Source organism: Chaetodon auriga, chromosome 15, assembly GCF_051107435.1.
Source record: "Chaetodon auriga isolate fChaAug3 chromosome 15, fChaAug3.hap1, whole genome shotgun sequence".
NCBI lineage: Eukaryota > Metazoa > Chordata > Actinopteri > Chaetodontiformes > Chaetodontidae > Chaetodon > Chaetodon auriga.
This window is the reverse complement of record NC_135088.1, coordinates 12,121,083-12,143,179: the sequence shown is the minus strand read 5'-3', so window position 1 is coordinate 12,143,179 and position 22,097 is coordinate 12,121,083. Positions and strand designations below refer to the sequence as shown.

Sequence of the window (22,097 nt, the reverse complement as noted above, 5' to 3'; positions counted from 1 at the left end):
AGATGCAGCAGAAGGGGATGAGAGTGCCAGCATTGCATCTGTATGTATCAGGCAGCACAGCAAGCACCGTCATGCTTGCATAATATGAGACTTTATTGTGGACTGACCTTGAGCGGACTTGCTATTTTCTGTCTTGCCTGTGCTCATGAACCAGAAAATTACTATTGATTGTTTATGAGATATTGTACTTAAAGATGCATCCTTACTAGTTCTCTGTCGAGCCGCTTATTGACTTTGAGCAGTCCCGTTACAGGGTCAATCCAGAAGTGGTTACTCCGGTCACCTTTCAGGATGGAGTAGGTTATTCTCCCATTCACCTGGCTGTCCAGGTCTTCTGCCGATAGCTAAAAAACAAAATTTAATGAAAGACAGAAAAGTAAAGATACAGTCCACTCTTCCATGATATGCAAATCTGCAAGCGCGACCACTATATAAGTTTAGAAATACATCAAAATGTGGTTCTGCCGATCTGAAGCCTCACAATCTCAGCTATGCTTTTATTATGTGCTTCTAAACTGGAAATATGTCTATGAAGTGTGAGCAACTACATGTATCGGCTACCGATGATTACTGGTACCTGGATTACTGGAATGCGTAATTTGATATGGAGCCATCGTATTTCTACTACTGGCTATGTTTTGTTGAGCTTTACTACCATCTACTGGATTTTAAGATGGCCTATGCTACACCCCTGCACCAAGTTTCATGAAAATTGCCGCTGTAGTTTTTCCCTAATCCTGCTGACAAAAAAATAAATAAATAACAAACAAACCCAACAAAACTCTTTGGTGGAGATAATGAAATCAAATTAACATCAAATGTTACCCTTGTGATCGTCTGTCCTACTGACGCGTCCTCGCTGACCAGAACATTATAGATGTCCTGACTGAAGGCCGGAGCGTTGTCGTTGACATCCATGAGTTCAATGGTTACCATGGTAGCAGTGCTGAGAGGAGGGTTCCCGCTGTCCCAGGCCTCAATGGTGAGGTAGTAGTCCTTACACACCTCAAAGTCCAAATCATCAGCCACAGAAATAGAGCCTAAAACAGACACATAGCATGATATGCACAGGACTCAATTTAATACAAAAGAATGCATGACAATACAAGTTCGTCTGCTCACCCAGGTTTCTGTCGATGGTGAACTTTCTCAACTCGTTGCCCGACCGGATGCGGTAGGTGATCTCAGCATTAGGTCCGATGTCAACGCTCGTCGCCAGCACTCGCAGCACCTCGGTTCCCACGGCTACGTCCTCAGGGACAGTAACAGCGTAGTCCCTCCTCTGGAAGACGGGAGCGTTGTCATTCACATCCAGAACCAAAATGGTCAAATCAACCTGAGGGGGACACAAGAGGCTGTTAACAGGACTCCCTAAAAATGTGTTTGTTGGTGCTGGTCCAAGCCCTGAGAGTTCAGTTTCAGCACCAAGGACAGTGGGTCATCCCTGTTTCCCTCTCTTTGGCGGCACCTATGGTGATAAGCAGTAATTGCAGGTGTGTTTTGAACCTAACTTCCAAGCGTCATCATTAGCAGTCATCAATCTTTTCTTTGTTTGTTTGGCCATAGTAACCGTTTACTGACAAGGAGGAGAGACCAGCAAAAACAGTACAGTGCTTCACACACAAGTGGGTTGAAGAGCAAGTCTGGGGGACCAATCACTGCTAAGTGAGGAAAAATACATCACTAACTGCACATCACTGCACCACAGACACCCAGTTCGTAATATTGCAAATGCAAGGGCTTTGGTCAATAGGCCATAGGGTCAATCAGTTTTGTGTTAGCTCATTTGGTGATAGATAGTGAGCTACAAGACATTGAACAGACATTTATTTCACTAAAAACCCTTGAGATTATTGCTTTAATGGGAGCAAAAGATACTAAAGGCTCTACTGACAAGATAGTGGACTGAGGCAAAAATCAATTGAGGACTGTGCACACCAAAGACTGAGACAGAATTTCTTGGCCACTGGATAAATGTTAGAGATTTGTGGTATTACTGAGTCAGATAAATGATGTTTTGGCTCAATTGAATGTGAGTCAAAAGTTCACCTTTTCTGGCACTGTGGCTCCATCTCTTCCCTTTGGAGGGAGTTTCAAAAATACACTTCAAAATAAGTTAACCTTATTAAGTTGTAAGGAGAAAAGGTTTATTTTAAAGCTGTAGCTGAGGGTTGGGAGAAGTACACATTTTAAGAGCGCTGTAGGATGAACTTTAGCATTAGCTTTAGATTGTTCTACATAAACGAAAATCATATATTCGTCCAAAACGTGCACATGACCTGAGTTTTGCCTCCAGTTTATTTTCAGTTTGTGTTTATGTCTTGCTCTGACAGCCACAAAAGGACCATGGAAAGAAAAACCTAGAGGTGTGAAAGAGCAAATAGTGTTTCAGCATGTCTGACGGCCTTTTCCTCCTCTTCTCTGTGCTGCTTCCATCTCCATAACTGTCACCTTCCTCATCTTTCCCACCCACTGCACAATTTGATGAAGACTTATCTTGATTAAATCTAATAGGTTCTTTATCTGATCTCTGCAGTAAGCAACATGTTTTTATTAATTGCCTTCTCTTATCCATGTCTGTGGACAGACATAGAGATTGCACATCACCAGACGGATGAAACCATGACTGACTAATCTGAAATTGAATATGTAGTGTAGAAATCCTAACTGCATGATTGCGGTAAAATGGTTTAATTACATAGTCATATGCATTTGTGTTTTTCAAAATAATTTATGCTAATTAGTCAGAGGCTGTGTTAATTACTCTATTTGATTTACAGTACTTAATCAGAAAACCATAATTCTATCACGTAATATAACAACACCTGCCCATAACGTAATATAAATGCTATGATGAAAGTGAATTTCAATATTGTTTACAAGTAAATCTTATTATTTAAAAGTCGCCTGTTCCTGCAGTTGAATGTGTGAACTTCACTGTGAAGGTTGTGTAGAGTTTGAAACTAGAAGGCTGTTTTCACATTTCGTTTAATCTTTAACCTTCTTCCAGATTTATTTCAGAATAAGTGCCGTGTTTTTTGGGACTGTGTGTTTCTTCTGGAGCAACACTCCCTGCACTTAGGTTTCCTTTTAGGTTCAGGTGTGTCACTGGGAGCACCAACCTGTGAGGACAGTGCCCCCTGCTGACCAGCCTGGTCAGTGGCCTGGACACGAACACGATAAGAGTCTCGGCTCTCTCTGTCCAGAGACTTCTCCAGAATAACCATCCCTGATACCGGGTCGATTGAGAAGAACCCATTGACTGAGTCCACCAGAGAATAGACCACTGTACGGTTAAGACCTGGAGAGAACAAAAGACAAATTCATGCACGTTCACAGATTTACATGCATGTATGTATTAAATTGGCTGTAGTAAACCTCTTTGATGAGAATAATAAAATAGATTTATCACAGAAAGTCAGCAGTTGGAATAATTAGTGACATAGTGGCTTGAACCTACATTCAGTGCATGTAGGATTCGGGTTCTGTGCTCATTATCACCCTTGCTTGATGTGTTACTCATCCAACATATAACAGCATAGCACAATAACAGCTTACCTTCATCAGGGTCGCTGGCTTGCAGTCGGGTAAGCAACGCCTTGGGGGCGGCATTCTCATACACACTAGCCAGGTAATGAATAGAGGAGAAAGACGGGGCATTGTCATTCACATCCAACACTTTGAGAGAAATGTCAGAGCGGCAGAACAGCCCGCCTCCATCAGTTGCCTGGGCAATGAGTTTGTAGGTGGGCGTCATCTCTCGGTCCATGACAGTGGCCGTGCGTAGCTCACCTTTGGACACAAATGGAGAGGTGTGTAAAGCTGTGGAAAGACACTGAAACTGTGGTGTACATCCTGTTTATATCATGGAAAAACTAAAGAAAAATATGTGTTTATGCACCAGTGTTCGCATCCATGTAGAAATCTTCAACCCCGATGCCAAACAGTGAATACTGGATCTCAGCACTGGAGCCTGAGTCAGCATCTGTTGCGCCCACTGTCAGGATGCCCTTGTTAGTGGGAATGTCCTCAGGAAAAGAGGCGCTATACACCGCCTGGCACAACACACACACAGATATACAAGCACAAAGTGAGACCACGCTGTCCAACACATCAAAAAGTGCATTAAACTGTGGGGCGCTGCGTCCATTATCCCTGCTGATAGAACTAGCACAACAGAGTAAGGTGCCCTTTCCTGACCCTGTTTCTGCTGCCGCCAGTAACTGCCTTTAGAAATGAACTTCAACACATTGGGAAAACTACTGTAGTATGTCCAAGTGCAGCACAGCATATCCCACCCTGCTGCGATTGCTCTGTGCTTCAGAGTTCTCCTGTAAGTGGTTTCATAATAAAAAAAAAAAGAGCTGAAAGGATAAGTCGATTAACTAATTAGGAGCATGAAGATAGCATAAAAGTAGCTTTCATGATAATTGATAGTAGAAGTCATTTTTCAAGCAAAAATGCTAAACATTCTCTGGTTCCAGCTCAAATGAGAGGATTTGCCACTCTACTCTGTTTTGTATGACTGAAAACTGAATATGTTCACATTTCTCCTTGCTTGTCAGACATAGCACGCAATTTTAAGACGTCACAGGAAGCTATGATTGTGAAAAATATGATTTTTCCATCATTTCCTGGCGAAAAAACGAATCAATTAGTGGAAAGATTACCAGCAGATTAACTGATAATGAAAACAATAATAAGTTGTATTCCTGATATAATTTAAATAATGTTCATCTAACAATTACCATTGCAACTGCTGACAATACTAATTCAAACTAACATATTTGACATGAAGACTACTAGAATTATCACATTTTCAACTAGGTCTACCACTGATATCACTAGTAATACTGGTACTACTAGTACTACAGCTGCTACTACTACTTTTACTACTCCTATTACGACTTAAATATCACTAGTATTTCCTGTACTTCTTCTGCCATGACTAATACCACGGCTGGTAGCAGAAGTGGCAGTAAAGCATGTACTTCTACTGCCATTACTGCTACTACCACAGAAATGCTTTTGCTTCTAGTAGTACCAACAAGTACTACTACAACTTAATAATATAACAAACATGAGAATAATTTGCTAACAACACAGTTATGCTACATTGTCTGACTCTTAATGTCCTTTGATCCATTTGATGCTGCTAACATGTGATGCCAGAGGAACCACTTTGCAGTTACACAGGTCTGACTTGTCTGAGAACAGAAAGAATATAAGAGGAGGAGAGGGAGACTGGGAGGATTGATTTCAAAGAGAATTAGTAAGAGTTTAGAGGGAGAATGAAAGTTTCTCAACTAATTATGTGAAATTGAAGAATTGCAGAATACTTTACTAAATGAAAAGGGAAACTCCCAGAAGAGTGCACAGCCCAATTATCTTTCTCTCTTCTTCTTCTTTCCTCTTCCTCTCTTTCTGATTTTGTTCTCATAAACCAGCTTTGGCAAAGTATCAGTGCTAATGTTAGGATGAGTCCTAAAGCAGCAAGGGAGGAATTAACACAGAAGCTAAAGCTGATTGGTTTTATCACTGATTCATGACATTTGTGTAAATTCATTTATTTGTGTGGTTTAAAGGGCAGAGTTCAACAGCTTTTGACTGTGGGCATTTTCAAGATTATGATTATATTATACTCTATATAAACACACATAAAATAATTTCATTTATTTTCATTATATTTGTCCCCAAAGCCCATCGGTGATAAATTATTTACTTAACATTTACCGTGTTTAATAAAGTAGTCGAGAGTCACAATAATGTTATATATCTTTGTCTAAAACTGGAAAGAATATCACTTTTTTTTTTTTTAACAAAATACTATTGGAAGGTGGTTAGGCTGCAGACAAACACCAGATTAGGTCAACCTCAAGTCAACCATGAATCCTAAAAAGCAAAATAACACAGTAGCTCATTCCCGTGCATTACACAGTCTGCTCTGTTTGTTTGCTTTGCATGATTTCATTTCACCCATTTCCATTTGTCTGTGTCCCTGACCTGGTTGCAGATGGGACTGTTGTCGTTGGCATCCATGACTGTAACCTCCACCGCAGTACGGGCGACATACAGGCCGTCACTGGCTGTGATGTTGAGCAGATACCAGTCCTGCTGCTCACGATCCAGCAGACCACTCACATAAACCTTCCACTCTCCCTGCACCAGGGCCAGGCCAAACACGCCCCGCGGGTTTCCCCCTGGAGATTATACACGACAACACTCACATGTTGACACTGCACAGCGAAAGACAGAGGTGAAGATGCATTGTAGCAGACTTGGGAACAAACGAGAAGTCTTACTCACTCACACAATGAATAAGCATGAGCTCCCCACTCATCCATGTACACAAACACAAATAATGCATGTACCCTTTGGCACAATCAATAGACATCTATCATCATAGTAAACCAGGCTGGTGGTGTAGCAGCAATGGCCTTTCAAAGTTTAAAAATCTGACCTTTTATTACACCACTTCCATTACGCCAATCAGTATTTTTAAATGCCAGAACACAAGGCCAATATATATCATCCTTAGTGATTATTATTACACTGTTATGTGAATGGAAAACATCAAGCTCAGTGTCAAGGTGAAAGTTTTGCTGAAGAGACCTCACAATGATTTTTTATTACTCCCATAAAAAAAGAAATGACCACACAAAGTCATGTGTGAAAGACCAACTAATGCACTAAATATCATATAAGAATGATTATAAACAGAAGTTCCCAGGTTGGCTGGCTCTATTGCAAAACCAAATTAAACTATAGTTTGTTACGAAGCATTTTTCCTTCTTCCTATTTGAGAAAAATAAATGTGAATTTAGGCTTCTGCCTCGCTTGAAATGTTTTCTTGTATAATGCACACCTTGTCATATTAAAATGAAAAGGAAATGAAAAAAATAAAAGTCGTGTTTGACATTTGAGTTTAAACTAATTTAAAGTTTGACCTTTAATAATAGCAGCCCCATTAGGCCAATGAATAACTTCTATGCAAGACAATCTTGTCTCACTGTGAGGAACAATTGCTGCAGCACAGAACGTGTTGAGCTACATTATCTTAGCGTTCACTTAATTTCCTCACCAGTGATGTAAAAGCTGACAAGGCGGTTTTGATCCGTGCCGTCTCGATCTTTGGTTTTTAGAACGGCTACCACCTCGCCAAGGGGATCGCTCTCCTTTACTGCGCCCCGGTACAGCTCCCTCTCAAACCGCGGCGGGTTGTCGTTAACATCTGACACAGTGATCGTTACCACTGTGGTGGAGGAGAGAGACTGTGACTCCCCCAGATCAGAGGCCACCACTTCAAAGCTGTAGCTGGAGCAGGCCTCATGGTCCATCTGACTCACTGTGGTGATCCAGCCGGTTTTACTGTCAATTGCAAAGACAGAACTCGTGGTGATGGGACCACTGAAGGAACGAGCGTCTTTTGTCAAGTCCAAGTTGTAGGTGAGGAGAGGTCCGAGACTGTAAGTTACCTGCAAGTTCAGAAAGACGCCGAAAGTAGCCTTTAAAAGCATCTATGACACCCTGAACTGACAAAATGCACAAAGAAACACATTTGTAGCAACATGCAAAAAGAACAAAATACTTGAGCTGTCACACACCTGCCCATTAGAGCCCCAGTCTGGATCAAGTGCACGCACTTGGACCACTCTTGTCCCTACTGGCATCCCCTCCATCACTGTGGCCACATACGTGTTAGTCTCAAACACTGGCTTGTTGTCATTCACATCCAGGATCTGCAAAAAAAGACAAATCTTTACTGAATCCTCACACAGACAATGTAAAAGGGAATTAAAACTTAGGCTAACAGGATCAATGTTTAACCGTCTCACCAACCTTAACCTCCAGGTCTACAGTGGAGACGGACTCGATCAGGTCTCTTCTCGTTGTTGCTGCGACCTTAAAGCGGAAGATGCTGACCTCTTCATAGTCCAGCGGCTTGACCAGGCGGATCAGACCTGTCTCCCTCTCCACCAGGAAGGTCCCTCCTTTGTTGCTGTCGACCGTCTCTCCTCCAACTACGGTGAAGAACCCAGACTGTCCGGGGCCCATGTACACAGACCCTAGGGCTGTCCCTACTGCCGTGTCCTCGGGGATGGTGAAGGAGTACTGAGGCTGGCTGAAGGACGGGACAAATGCATCCGGTGGAACGACATGGATGAAGGCCGACACCAGCGAGTGTTTGGCTGGAGAACCGCAGTCTGTGGCTTTGACAAAGAAGGACAGCACAGTCCCCTGGAGGTGGTCCACAGTGCTTTTAGTCATCATCCAACCGCTGTCTGGCTCCACCTGGGCACCGTCAAAATTCCATTTAAATCAACTCCAGGACAATAATCCTAGTTATATTATATTATATTATATTATATTAGTCTCTTATACTACAGCTTTTTCCTTCATTTAGGGTCATGGGCATCTATTTGTTTGTTAGTTAATTGGGTTTCCCTTTTGAATAGCAAAACATTAGTCTTAATGGAACATCATTTTGATTTGATGAGTAGAAATGAATAATTACTGTTAACAGATGGCTGTTAATCCGCTGAGATTTGGCGGTGGTATCAGCTGAGAATATGTCTTAATTGAAAATCAGGGCTATAGAGTAAATTATGAAATGTAATATTGTTTACTCTCATTAAATACATTTATGGAAGTTTGGATCTGGTTAGACTTATGCTTCTTTTTTCTCGAGGGAACTGAGGAGATGTTTGCACCTCTATTAAAATCTAAACACACAGCTCTGTAGTGCAAATATATTTTGCAGTAGTATAAAGTCAAAGAGCAGAGCGTACTGACCTCCAGCACATCAACCAGGGACAGACGTGCTTCACTGTAAAGGGAGTAGGTGATCCTCCCATTAGAACCAGCATCAGGGTCAGTGGCTTGGATCTGTGTGACCAGAGAACCTTTGGCAACATTGGCTTTAATGCTCATGCGGTACTCCACAGCTCTGAACCGAGGGGAGTTGTCATTCTCGTCAGCAAGAACCACTCGCACTGTACAAAACGATGCACGGCCTGGAAATATAACAGAACATAATTGGATTCATTAAATGTACATAGTTTTAATACAGTCAAAATTTGCCTTTTTCTCGTGTTATTCTGTATGATAAAATGTAATGCATCTGTAATGTGAATATGCTTAAATATTCATTAATCTTCAGGAGTCTGGGGTGTTATTATACAAAAGCTATCATGTTATGCCAACAGAGCATGCACAAAAAATAGTGACCACACATGCATCAGTGTTAGCTAAATGTTTGACTTGTCAGACTTAGAGGTAAGAAGAAGTCTTATGTTGGCTGATATGACGATGGTTTCTGTCAAGGAATCAGTTTACAGTCAGTCTGGTCAGAAATAATACCTCCACCATCCAAGGCCATAATGGTCAGCACCATGTCCTTGTTAAGAGGACTTTCTCTGTCTAATTTCTGAACAGTGGATATGACTCCATCTGCATCAATGGTGAACTGAGTTTTCCCCAGATCATTGATGAAGGAGTAAGTAATCTGGCCAAACAGCCCAGAGTCCTCATCTGTTGCACGAACCTGGAAATCCATACAGAGATTTAGAAAATCATGTCAGATTGGTCATTACAGGTCAGTACAGCACCATTCATGTAGGAAATTTCCTGAGGGGAACATTACTGTGTGAGAAGGCAAACTTACTTGAATGACCTTTGACCCTGGAGGGGCATTTTCTTGGACTTCAGCAAGGTAGAACCTCTGGCTGAACACTGGGCTGTACAGGTTAGCTCCCAGCACACGAACAATCACCTGGGGATCACATGACAATTATAATCGTCACCCAACCATCATCATCCTCATGTATGCTGACATTTTGCCTCCAACAATTAACATTGGCAGATTTGTCAAACATGATCACGTCAACATGGCACACCAACCAGCAGTAAGAGCATCAGGCTTGTGACCAAATGGTGATTGATGTGGCTGCAAACACTTTTTACCCTCTGACAAACTGCTGTGGATGTATGCTGTGTTGATGCATCACGTCAGAGGGAGAAAGACAAGCAAAGGAATCGGTTGACATGTTATTGCTGCATCATATAATGTGGACTATCAGAGATGTGGGATATCAGAGTCCCACTTGTAATTACCACTAAAAGACAGATGTGAGCATTTCTTTCCAGCTGGCAGCTCATCCTCATAGTAAATCCGATATGACATGAACACACATTAACCTCCAACTGCAGAGCTGCTCAGTGGTGGAAAACAGCAGTCGTACTGGACAGCTGTGAACGCGTGTAACAAATTCAAAGCGAGGGTTTGCTAAAGAAGGTCACTCGGATTGCTGCGTATAAACACTGCAGAGGGTGAAAAAGAGCAAATCAGTTGACAGAACTAAATCGTAACCGCAGAGAAATTGTCTCACCTGAGCGGTGTTGGTGAAGACTCCATCTGACACAGACACATTGAGTTGATAGGAAAGTTTCATGCCTTGTCGCCTCTTGTTAGACAGACTGAGCACTCCTGTATCTGGCTCCATCAAAAAAGTCATTCTCTCATTCCCAGAGAGAATACTGTACCTGATGGCAATTGGAAAAAAAAAAAAAAAAAGAGTACAATGTTGATTATGTTGTGCAATGTTCTTTTGCTCAGGTGGTGCTGGAAACACAAGTATCTACTTTGCTGGCAAGTGATGAGACAAAAACCACTTGAGAAAAAGACATGAAAGATGGAGTGAGAATGATTACAGTTATTACAAAAACAAGACCACCTTCTTATGCAATGTGCTTTTCTTGGCACAATAATCTGAAAAGTTTAAACATATTTAACCGGGTTCACTGCTGTCCAAAAATCATCACCAGTACAAAATAATACAAACACCAAACCGTACACTTTTTGAAACTTCTTTTCTCACCTCAGCCTATGAGCATCACAGATATCAGCATCAGACGCCTGAACACAAGTCACAAAGTGTCCCCGGGGAGCCAGCTCGCTGACAAAGGCCTCGTATACCGCTTGGCTGAAATTAGGTGGGTTGTCGTTTGTGTCAGTAACGGTCACGGTGACACTGACATCACTGCTGAGGGCAGGGTCGCCACTGTCTGTCGCTCTGACAATGAAGTTGTAGCGCTGGATAAGCTCATAGTCGAGCAGGCGTGCCGTGAATACCAGTCCGCTGTTACTGTCGATATGGAAGTAGTCGGTGCTGTTGTAGATGTCGGATAGGATCTGGTAACTCACAATGGCGTTCTTCTCTGAGTCTTGGTCCTGGGCAAACACCTACAAGGAGAGTAACATTAAACATTGCAATTCCTCATGCATTATTCAAGATAAGGTGTGATTTGTTTACCCTGAAATACTCTGCAGTATTCACGCCAAGTCCAAATGAAAAAAGGAAATGAAGGTCTGGGTTTCACTGAGATACTGACTACATAATTGCACCTTAAACCAAATCAAAACATCATCCAGCAGCCGACATCATTTTGTTAAAAAAACAAAAAAAACAAAAGCATAATAATACTGTATATGCAATCATTGTCAAGTTATTAAGTACAAAAAACATTACTGAGTGAAAAGAATTCCAATAGTCATCCTCATGTAGGTGACAAAAAAATGTATTTTCTTTGTGCTACGTTTACAATATGCCAGTGTTTCAAGGCAGAGACATAATCATGATAAGCCACGATGACCAGCCTGAAGCCCTTAAAACACATTTACAATGCATAGCCTCCCACTGAGCAAGCCCAAGTGTGTTGTAAGCAGGATAAACATTCATGTAATCCACTCGTCTTAGACTGCCCTCCTCATTCTTGAGGCCATTAAACTACTTTGATGACTAGCTTACCTCAAAGAAATAGCTACAGAAATCACTGAATTCAATAATTTAGTGTCTGAAGAGATGCCTTGCGCAAACATGTGACAACAGCTCTGGTCTATTATTCGCTAAAGGTCAAGAGTTTCCACTGGGAAATTTCTAGGGAAATATCACACTGTCTTCTCATAAATAAATTATTTGGCATCTAATATTCACCCACAATTCTGCTGAAGTGAGTCATGGATGTAAACAATCATTCAGTAAGAGTACACACTGGACTGACTCAATAAACAGACACACACACCTCTAACACGGTCGTTCCAATCATGGAGTTCTCAGGAAGCACTGCAGAGTATGAGGTGTTCTGGAACAGTGGCGGGTTATCATTCACATCCAGCACGACAATGTCTACATCCACCTCAGACTTTGCCCCAGTCAGCGTGTCAGTAGCCTTCACCGTTAAGCGGTAGTACTGCATGGTCTCGTAGTCTAATGGGTAAATCACACTGATGATGCCTGTGTCAAAGCCAATGTCAAACTGGAAGGAAGGGTCTCCGTCCGTGATGGTGAAGATGACACTCTGGCCTTCCGGACTGGTGGCATTGATGCACAAGACGGAGGTGGACACGGTCACATCCTCTCTGATGGTGACACCATAGAAGGGCTTATCAAACACCGGCATGGCTTTATTTACTACAGTAACAGGCAGCTCCACCTCTCTGGACAGTGGGGGGAAGCCACCGTCAGTGGCCACAACCACCACTTTGTACTCTGCGTTAGACAAGTCAACCTCAAAGGCCCTCTTTAAGGTCAGCTCTCCTGTCACAGGGTTCACCTGCATGGAATATATAAATATGCATTTGTAATATCAGAAGCATAAACATGTACAAACCTATGACCAATGTACAGACCCACGATGAAGAATTAAAAAACATTTCAGAGGAGGATCGCACCTGAAAGTTCCTGTGTTGCTCCTTAAGGCTGTAAGTCACTTCTCCATTCAGACCGTAGTCTTGGTCGACGGCTGAGACCCTAAAAATAGCTGATCCTGGCTCTGCTTCCACCTGCACTGCAGCGTAGTAGGGGAGGTTCACAAACTCTGGAGCATTGTCGTTCACATCCTCCACCTGAAGAAATGTTAGTTATTTTTAACAAATTGTAAAGACAATAATAAAGAGACTTTTGTGGGGCCCGATTGCTTAAATAATCAGTGGATAAAATTTGGTAACAGGGTCAGTAAATAGTCAATAATATCGATCAATGTCGTACTAGACAACAAGAAATAAACACTAGCTGTCCCATATGTCATTATAAGTAACCCTCTTAACCTTAATATTGCTGCAAAATTTCTCTTTGTGGAGCTTATAGCATAATATTCTCTATCTGCTTGTCCAAAATTTCCACTGAAAGCACAATGTTTGTTAGAGCTGCACTGCACAAAAAGATTTAACATCAAATAAAAAAACAAAGCATCAAACAAAAATCTTCTGCATGGGATCTGGAGGACTTCAAATCTTTACCAGACTTAAAGGCAGAGTCCTGAACAAAACTGCAAAAACAAGGATGCAAAAAGCTATGAATGAGTGAATAAGCTGTTCCACAAAGGAAATTAAACAAACATTGAGTGTGAAACAAAACTAACTTGACACACAACATGAGTCTACAATAATGTGTCCTTGCAGGTGGGAACTAAGACACACCTACAGACAGTTTGCAACACCTACCTGAACTTGGACAGTCACCCTGGCCACCCTTAGCACCTCATCTTCTCTGCTGACCTCCACCACCAGCTCGTAACTGTTTTTCTCCTCCCGGTCAAAAGGCACACCAGTGGTGAGCACTACTCCGCAGGTCGGTCGGATCGTGAAGCGCCCACTCGGGTTCAGCAGAGTGTACTTCAGCGGCTCATTGAGGCAGTGGCCGACTGTGTTGATGACAGTCACTAAAGTGACATTGGGTATGTTCTCTGGGATGGAGGCAGAGTAGACTGGGAGGGTGAAGAGGAGGCCACTGTCTATAGCTTCCCGGACGAGCACTGTGACTGACGCCACGCTGGAGAAACGTCCATCCCATACCTTAAAGCAAACAAAGACAGAGGTATTGTTGGGTCCTCAGCAGAGTGGGAAAGCATTCTTTGCATTTGTTTGGCAGCTGATCACAAGCTAATTCATATGATATAATGAAGGGGTTTTAATGTGCAATGTGCAATTCAACACTTTGCATGCATTGCCGTTTTTCTGTCTTAACAAACATAACAAAACATCCCTGGGACATGGAAACCTGGAGACCACTTGCCTACCTGGTCAGAAAACCCTGCGTCAACTAGCTCAAGTATTCTACATCAAGACACTGAATAACTATGGGCTCTGTGTGCAGAACACACTGTGCTCTGACCTCTCAGTGGACATCATTATTATGAGAGACAGTCTTGTCAGGTGTCATGCTAAATCATTTACCTTCACATTAAAGCGGTAACGGTCTTTACTGAGATTCTGATTGCTGACTGTCACAATTCCAGTGTAGCGCTCCACAGAGAAGTACTCCACGTTGTTGTCCACCATAGAGTAAACCAGCCGAGGGGTGATGGACTTGTCGGAGTTCGGGGTGAGGTCATAGGTCATATCGGGGTCGAAAGCCTCAACCCTGAGGACCTCGACTCCCATGTAAGTTGGCAGGAGGAGAACTGCATCGTAAGTGTCCTGTGATAACTTTGGGGGTGAGTCATTGATGTTGATCACCTAAGACAGAGTATACATGCTGTGAGAATAGCACCTATAAATGTAAGATAAGAATCAAAGTGAGTCAAGAATGGTTTATGAAGCAGTGGAATCTGTTATTTAGTTACCTTTATATGCACCTCTGCTGGGCTGTCAGCACTCCTGGGAGGCTGACCACTGTCTCTAACATGAACCCGGAAGAGGAACTCGGAGAAGGTCTCATAGTCCAGACTGGCAATCGTTCTAAAATTTAAGAACCATTCAAATAAGAAGAAGCCCATTCTTTGCTACGGAAATGATGAGGCATATCAGTTTATAAGCAGGTGAATCAGACATCCTCAATGGCGATGCAACTTGATGGTTTCTAAATGCCACCTACCGAATCGATCCAGTCCCAGAGTCCACGCTGAAAAACATACGAGCGGTCTCGTCTAGGATCTGGAACACCAACAGGGCGTTGTGATTGCGGTCCCTATCTGTCGCCTGGATGACTAGAGGGTTACCATCCTCTCCCAGGACAACACTGTTGATGGGAGCAGCCTCACTGATTGCGCCCACATACCTGTTAAGGTAAAAAGAGGACACTGCTGTAAGACAGGAGAGCTATACCTAAATCACTCCAGAAAATGACCCGCTGTCAGGGCTCGGCACGGCTCAGCAAACAGCGTAGGAGCATGTTAGTGCCAAAGCTCTTCTCTTTCGACCACCACCAATACCTGATTTGTTGGAAGACAGGTGGGCTATCGTTGACATCCCCCACCTGGACGATAACAGTGGTGCTGGCCTCCACTCCAGCCATGCTCAGGGCATGCACCACCAGGAAGTAGGATGTAGTTTGCTGCCAAGACAAAGAAATGCAGAGAGCAAAAGTTTGATCTTAAAATGCCATGCATATACATGAGTGAGGACAAGACTGGTCAGAATACTGCGCTTTGGCATATGGTATAAATTTGCACGCCTACTACTTTGCAACACAAGCATTGCCGAACCTCAAAGTCAAGTAGTTTGCGTGTGCTGATTACACCAGTATGATGGTTGATGAAGAAGCAGTGGTCCTCATTGCCCCTGCTGATATCATAAATGAGTGCTGAGCGGCTGAGGGCACTAACGGTGGTCACATGTGTTCCAATAGTGCTGTTCTCCATTATCTGTAAATACAAAGACATTAGTGTCAAACGTTAGCCAATTTGGTGAGCTACGTGCACAATTTAATTAATTTACCATCTCTTCCTACCACCTTCCAGTCTCTCTTAATTGCATCTATCTCTCCCTTCCCACACCTCTGACCCCTGCACCCACCCTTTCCCCCAGCCCTCTCTCTCTTTACCTCAGCCTGATACTCCTTCTGAGAGAATTTGGGGTTGGAGAAGTCAGAGAGTACCAAGGAGATGCGAACCGAAGCTGTGGCCATTAACGGAGGAAATCCACTGTCTGTGACACGCACAGTGAGGGTGTAAAAGCCCACAGAGGTCAGGTCAAGCTCCCTGGCAATGAAGATAAGTCCTGTGGCATTATCAATGCCAAACACACCACCGGTGTTACCTGGAAGTAGCAGAAAGGTTACAGGCATCCTTACTTGTAAATGCAAATCCCAGTTTGTTGGGACAAAGCATTAAAAACCCGTCGCAGTTCAAACCACTGTTCAAAAACATAAGAAATGTGAGACATGAAACTAATAAACACCTTTACTTTAAATAACATCACACCTGCTTCCATAGAATACGTGAGTTGCCCGTTAATCCCATTATCTTTGTCTAAGGCTGTCACTTGGAGTACAGAGGTGCCTATGGGAGAAGACTCATACGCCACAGCATCATATATTGTGCTGGTGAAGTAGGGGATGTTATCATTGGAGTCCTCCACTGCCACCAGGATACGAGCCAGGTCACGGTTAAATGGAAACTCCTGATCCTTGACCTGGGGTGAAATGAGAGATGAATATGGATAGCATTATAGGAAGTGATAAAGGAAAGAAATCAGCTAAAACTAAGTGAGGCAGGCACAGCTGCCAAGAGGAGCATAACTTGGAAGTGAGCACAGGTACACGCACACACACACGCACGCACACACACACACACACACGCACGCACGCACACACACGCGCACACACACACACACACACACACACACACACACACACACACACACACACTCATAGAAAGAGCCAACCGAGCACACACAAAAACATATTTCTTCCATGTGTCCCTTCTCACCATAATAGTGAGGATGTGCTGCGTTCTTGCCTCGTAGTCCAACCTGTCCGCAGTGTAGACAACCCCCGTGCCAGGATTGACCCTGAACAGTCTCATACTGGCTGGGTCTACGCTGCCGTAGATGGAGAAGCTCAAACGGGCACGTTCGTCCATGTCTGACGCCCTAACCCGCAGCAGTTCCATGTCAACCGGCACATCCTCTGAGACGCTGACATCATAGGCTGGCTGTGAGAAGACTGGAGGGTTGTCGTTGCTGTCTTGTATTCGAATGAACACCTGAGTAACAAAGAGGCAGAAGTGAAGTTTGAAAAGTCAAAGGTAGGCACAGAGCTGAAGTGTGCTCAGTATATTATCCTTAAAGATAACAGCCCTGGTGTAGAGTTAGCTTTGGTGACTGATAAAATTTGATTCAGCTGTAAGGTGGTGTTACCCTTTGAATTTTTCACTTGCGAAGAGGAGATAGAAGGAGTAAATCTCTATAGAGTTATAGTTCTGGTATTTTTTAAAGCCAGACAGGATGTTTTCTAAGAGGGATGTGGGCATTTTTTGCATTTATACAAACACTTGACCTTTATTTCCCCAAACTAATCCCATTAATCCGCTGATATTGAGGATTTCCTTTACAAGCCAGACTAAGTAGGGCAGTCAAGACAGCAGGAGCACAGAAAATGTCAAAGACAGAGCAACAAAAAGCACATTTCATAGTCAGCAAGAGATAATTTGAGAAAAAGGGAGTGCAAGCGGAAAGAGGAAAGCTTGGAGTAAACAGCTCCCCTAGGAAGAGGTAACAATAATTTAATTTGATGTGGGTCTGAAGTGTGTAAGAGGCAGTGCCAGTACATAACAAATCAAAAGTGTGGGTACCTGTGCTGTGGCAAAGTTAGTCCCATCTGTCACCTGTATAGTCATGTTGTACACAGACTGCACCTCTGCATCCAGGGGCTTGGCCACGACTAGAGTCCCCACCCCCACTTGAAGGTCAAACTGCATGTCAAAGCTCCCTGGAATCACACACACACCCACACACATAGTTCACAAGGAGTTTCAGTCATTTAGTATTCACTTTGCGTGCTAAACTCAGGTGCTCTAAGTTATTACTGTGTAATTGTTTTGGCCAGGTGCCTGCGTCTGGAGCTGGAGGGTCTGTGAAATAAAATGAACTGAAATGCAATGCAATGTAGCACCGAACCCACTTGGCAGCCTGAGAGCTGTTAACAGCCACACAAACATCTGTCTTATCACTCCAAAACACAACCCATCTCAGAGATCAAAAACCTGCAGCCGGGTCTTTTCCACGGGCGGTGAGTGTACAGTTTAGAGGCTTAATGTTTGATTAGAGCGAGGGAGAGGATTGATGTGCGTTACGTATTCAGTCCCATCCTTCGTCTCATTCCAGCTTCTCTCTCGAGATATCTGGGAGCCTGAGCTCTCCTCAGCATATGAATACTGATTGGGCATTTTTCACAGGACCACTGAAGCGTGTTGAGTCGGAGCAAACCACGGGGATTCTCTTTTTTTTTTTTTTGTTGTTGTTGTTTTCTGGAGGGGAGGCTGGTCAATATAACACCACAATCTTGCAGCATCAAGAAAAACAGAAATTGCAGTCTCTAAATAAAAGGAAGTACCTTTTCTTTGCTGTCTGCTAGAGGTGCCTCTAGGGGGTCTGATCACGCTTCAGAGTTAGTTTTAGTGTTTTTGGTAGCATCTGTACTTTCCACACACAGCAGTACAAAGTCTGAACAGGTAAGTAATGCAGCATGTGCAGTATATGTCTGCAGAAAAAAAATTGCAGTAGTAGTCGATACATTCTGAAAAGAGAGATTTGTTAAACAGCCAATAATTGAGATTCCATTTTAATTGCTCACTTAGTTTTGTCTTATTTCAAGACAACAGCCTTAACTGCTGTCAGCAGATAAGCGAAAGACATGACTAATGACTCAAAGGGACCCTGTGGAGTTTTGATCAATACTGTTGCTGTAGAGCAATTCTTCTGAGTGAGTCCCTCCATTGTTTGTTATCACATATTCATCTGACACATATCAATGCTCTGAGACACATGAACTTCAACCCAAAAAATACAGACAGCCTGAAACTGATCTGTGGCAGAGGTCAGTGACACAGAGTACCATACTTTACTTTCCTATTGTCACAAAAAACACATGTTGGGTTTGTCTGTAACTCCAGAAACATCATCAGGCAGCCTCACGTTAAACTTAGGAGGCATCACAGCCATTCAGAGCTTTATGATTAAGTGATTTAATCTATCTTTCTATTGCCAATGATCTTTGAGTGTATTTAGAGTATAATTGGGTTCTGAACGAGTTAACATCACAGCTAGATATTAAGGTATTCCTTCAAATAGATATCTGGAGCAGTCTGAGGTAGGAACACTACAATTAGATTGCAACTGTGTCACACCCCCTTCCCATTTACTTTCTTCAGTAGCAGGACAGTGGCTGAACCAAACATATGAACCTGTCCTGCCTGAGCAGAGATTACAAACTAGTGCTGTTTGGGCAGAGTTGTGTGAGAATCCTTTTTCAAGCTCAGATCAATAAACACTGCCTTTGGCTAAACAAGATCCTGCAACTCTATGTTGCATTTTCTGAACTTCTCCAGACTTCAGGCATTTGAGGAAGAGGTGTGGCAAAATTATCTTTGACCAGACCTGTGTCAAGGGAGCAGTTTCTTCCACATGCATTCTGAGGAATGTAGAACATTTCCCTGGCGAGGCGTCCGCCTTAACAGTGAGAGAGAGAAAGAAAGAGGTTATTAATATTTAGGGAGTCAGTGATATTCTTTGATCAAAGGTCTTAATCATCTACAGTATATACAGCGCTCTGCAAAGTCGACCTCTTGACGTTTTTCTTAATTATGTGTATTATTAAGTAATGTGAGCGGACTTTTCATCAGAATACTTCAGCACCGTAAGGAAAATGTGATTCGTTCACAGATGACATTCAAGTCCAGATCCTGGAAGTTTGCGAGAGAAGATAATCACCATGCTTTCACCTTCTGTGTAAAAAAATATGTGAAATATTGATGAGCTTTTCCTGCACAATTATTCCTCTGATATCAACAGTAAGAGTGGAACAGCAAAAACGAACCTCATTTGCATTTTCTGTATCTTTGATGTGTGTGTGACTGAAAGGAATAATCAACTAATAATCAACTACTTTTCATATTTATATCTGAGGAAGGGAGCTTTAATCAGACCCATTGAGTAGCAATCAATAATGAGCTATTCACTGATTTCAAGGGACAAGAGAAAGCTCCAGTTTTATACAGGCAGACTGGTATAGTACTAGTATGCTCTTGACAAGATTCATTGTCTCCACCAATGCCTGAGCATCAGCACAGGCCATTCTTTTATTGTCCTTTGTTTGCCAGCTTGCTTTTAGCAAAATAACCCAGACAGATGTGAAGTGTTTTATATATACAATGCACTTTTGTCTGTGCACAGTTAATATGAACTGCAGAATGTGTCAGCAGCCTTTTGATTTTAACAAGCTAATTTTGATTATGAGAAATAATCACTATAGTTAACCTGAAAAACTGTCAGCAGTATCTCCACCTTTTACAATGTATGGTGTGAAATGCATTGCTTCCCGTGTGTTGTTCTAGATCATCCAGGGTAGGTCTGACCCAAAAACCCAAATAACACCTCTCAAAAGCATTTTCACGATAGTCTGCCATGCAGATATATCAGTTCAATTAATATCAAAATACTTCATCCCTTCAGGGGCAATTCAATGTCTTTGAGTTTGACAAATGACAAGAATCTGCACTTGTTTGCTAGTGGGCCCTTGCTGTTTTTTATAGTTGACAAAAACCCCTGAATAAATGTATTTGAGTCGAGTAATCAGAGTAGTATTGACCAATCAAACGAGGTGGAACACAGAGGCCGTAATGAGTTAATTGTTCTCTAGCCTGTTAGTTTAGTGTCGTACATAAACTTTCTTACCGATGATATTGAACCAGACAGGTGTGCTTGACTGGCTGACGGCGACCACTCCCACCGGCTGAGCTACCGCAGCCGTCTCCAAAATAGAGAAATTGTAGTACCTCTGGGTGAACACTAGGGGCAGAGGCGAGGGGACAGGTTTGCGAATCCACTCTACGTGGAGTTTGACAGTAGACCACAATGGCGGATCACCGCCGTCCTCCGCTTTAATCTAGGAGAGGGAACAATATTGAGAAACTGCACGTTCAGCTGACACATTCAAGAGCCAATGAATCAAACATTTGGGATTTTAAGCAAAATGCGAAAACAATGACAAAGCAGAGTGGAAAACAGAAGATTTCACAGATGAAAGGATGAGATTTACTGTAAGATGGATTTTCCTTCACACTGGATCTGGTGTTAGTATGTATGTATTCAGGGCAAGTGAATATGGAGATGTGGATATGGATGTATTAGATGTATTAGAAATGTGGCCGCTCCACTTCACGCAGATTTTCAAAACTATATGGATGAGATTTATACTCATGTCCTCTACACTGACACAGCACCTATATTAACTTATAACGACCCTCAACGTCCCATTGATCCCAGCAATTACAGTTTAATGGGATGGCTGTCCCTGTCTGACTTCAAATAACTTGCTCTGCTTTGCACGCACCAAAAAAGAAAGCACTAACCAAAATAGATCAACTCAATCTTTCGAGGAATACATATGAACCTATAATTGTAAAATAGGGTATTATAAGCAGCATTCACTTAAGAACAGAACCTGTATTTAATACTTATCATTTGCTTAGAGAACGGTATAACCCTGAAAACAAAGAAGGAAAGGGAGGAAGATTGGTGTGCGTCACAGGAAAAAGCTGCTTCCACAATTCAACTATGAGGTGTTGTTCACTGCAACTGAGCACAAACACAAACTCCAAGGGCAAATGGGCGTGACGAACTGATCAGTGAATCAGACACATGAGGAAAATCAGTGCATCATCAATCACTGCAGTGCATATGTATGAGGGGCTGGAGCAGGGTGAATACATTGTTAGTCAGAATGCACTTTGAGTTCAGTGGCCATGGAAAGGCAAAAAACACACAGGCTCAAATGAGCTCATTGTGGCTGTATTTGCTGCTGTCAAGTTTGCACCTGCATGGAAGCGGAGTCCTGTGAATGAATGGAGCCCTAGCTGGCTATGAATTTGGTTGCAACAAGAATAGGGATGGGAACTGATGCGATATTATGTCATTATTGATTTTGCTTATCGGTCCCATCCTTTATCGATTCCCTTATTGACCCCTGATCAATTTTAATCCAGCCTGCTGCAGCTTGAGAGCTGGCTGTAGCAACAGCCTGTCTGTCATCATCTAAACTGGATGAAATCAGAGAATATTTGCACAGCATTCATTTTCATTTAATTTTTCTGAGCCAAAG

The 22,097-nt window shown here is 42.6% G+C and overlaps 1 protein-coding gene across 1 annotated transcript in view; it reads right to left on the bottom strand.

Moving 5' to 3' along the window:
- Positions 1–22,097, bottom strand: part of fat3b (FAT atypical cadherin 3b) — a 64,308-nt gene that overhangs the window by 20,721 nt on the left and 21,490 nt on the right. Inside the window, exons 9-37 of the mRNA XM_076751038.1 lie at positions 20,672–20,882; positions 19,376–19,447; positions 17,572–17,708; positions 16,708–16,983; positions 16,201–16,411; positions 15,822–16,036; positions 15,484–15,642; positions 15,211–15,332; positions 14,874–15,056; positions 14,623–14,737; positions 14,234–14,515; positions 13,502–13,852; positions 12,731–12,904; positions 12,082–12,612; positions 10,878–11,242; positions 10,389–10,542; positions 9,665–9,772; positions 9,361–9,544; positions 8,794–9,014; positions 7,840–8,292; positions 7,605–7,739; positions 7,082–7,475; positions 6,004–6,200; positions 3,902–4,055; positions 3,559–3,792; positions 3,123–3,301; positions 1,123–1,336; positions 826–1,040; positions 207–344 (exon numbers count right to left, since the gene is read on the bottom strand). Of these exons, the coding sequence (XP_076607153.1) occupies positions 207–344; positions 826–1,040; positions 1,123–1,336; positions 3,123–3,301; positions 3,559–3,792; positions 3,902–4,055; positions 6,004–6,200; positions 7,082–7,475; positions 7,605–7,739; positions 7,840–8,292; positions 8,794–9,014; positions 9,361–9,544; positions 9,665–9,772; positions 10,389–10,542; positions 10,878–11,242; positions 12,082–12,612; positions 12,731–12,904; positions 13,502–13,852; positions 14,234–14,515; positions 14,623–14,737; positions 14,874–15,056; positions 15,211–15,332; positions 15,484–15,642; positions 15,822–16,036; positions 16,201–16,411; positions 16,708–16,983; positions 17,572–17,708; positions 19,376–19,447; positions 20,672–20,882 (6,384 nt within the window). The remainder of the gene's footprint in view (positions 1–206; positions 345–825; positions 1,041–1,122; positions 1,337–3,122; positions 3,302–3,558; positions 3,793–3,901; positions 4,056–6,003; positions 6,201–7,081; positions 7,476–7,604; positions 7,740–7,839; positions 8,293–8,793; positions 9,015–9,360; positions 9,545–9,664; positions 9,773–10,388; positions 10,543–10,877; positions 11,243–12,081; positions 12,613–12,730; positions 12,905–13,501; positions 13,853–14,233; positions 14,516–14,622; positions 14,738–14,873; positions 15,057–15,210; positions 15,333–15,483; positions 15,643–15,821; positions 16,037–16,200; positions 16,412–16,707; positions 16,984–17,571; positions 17,709–19,375; positions 19,448–20,671; positions 20,883–22,097) is intronic.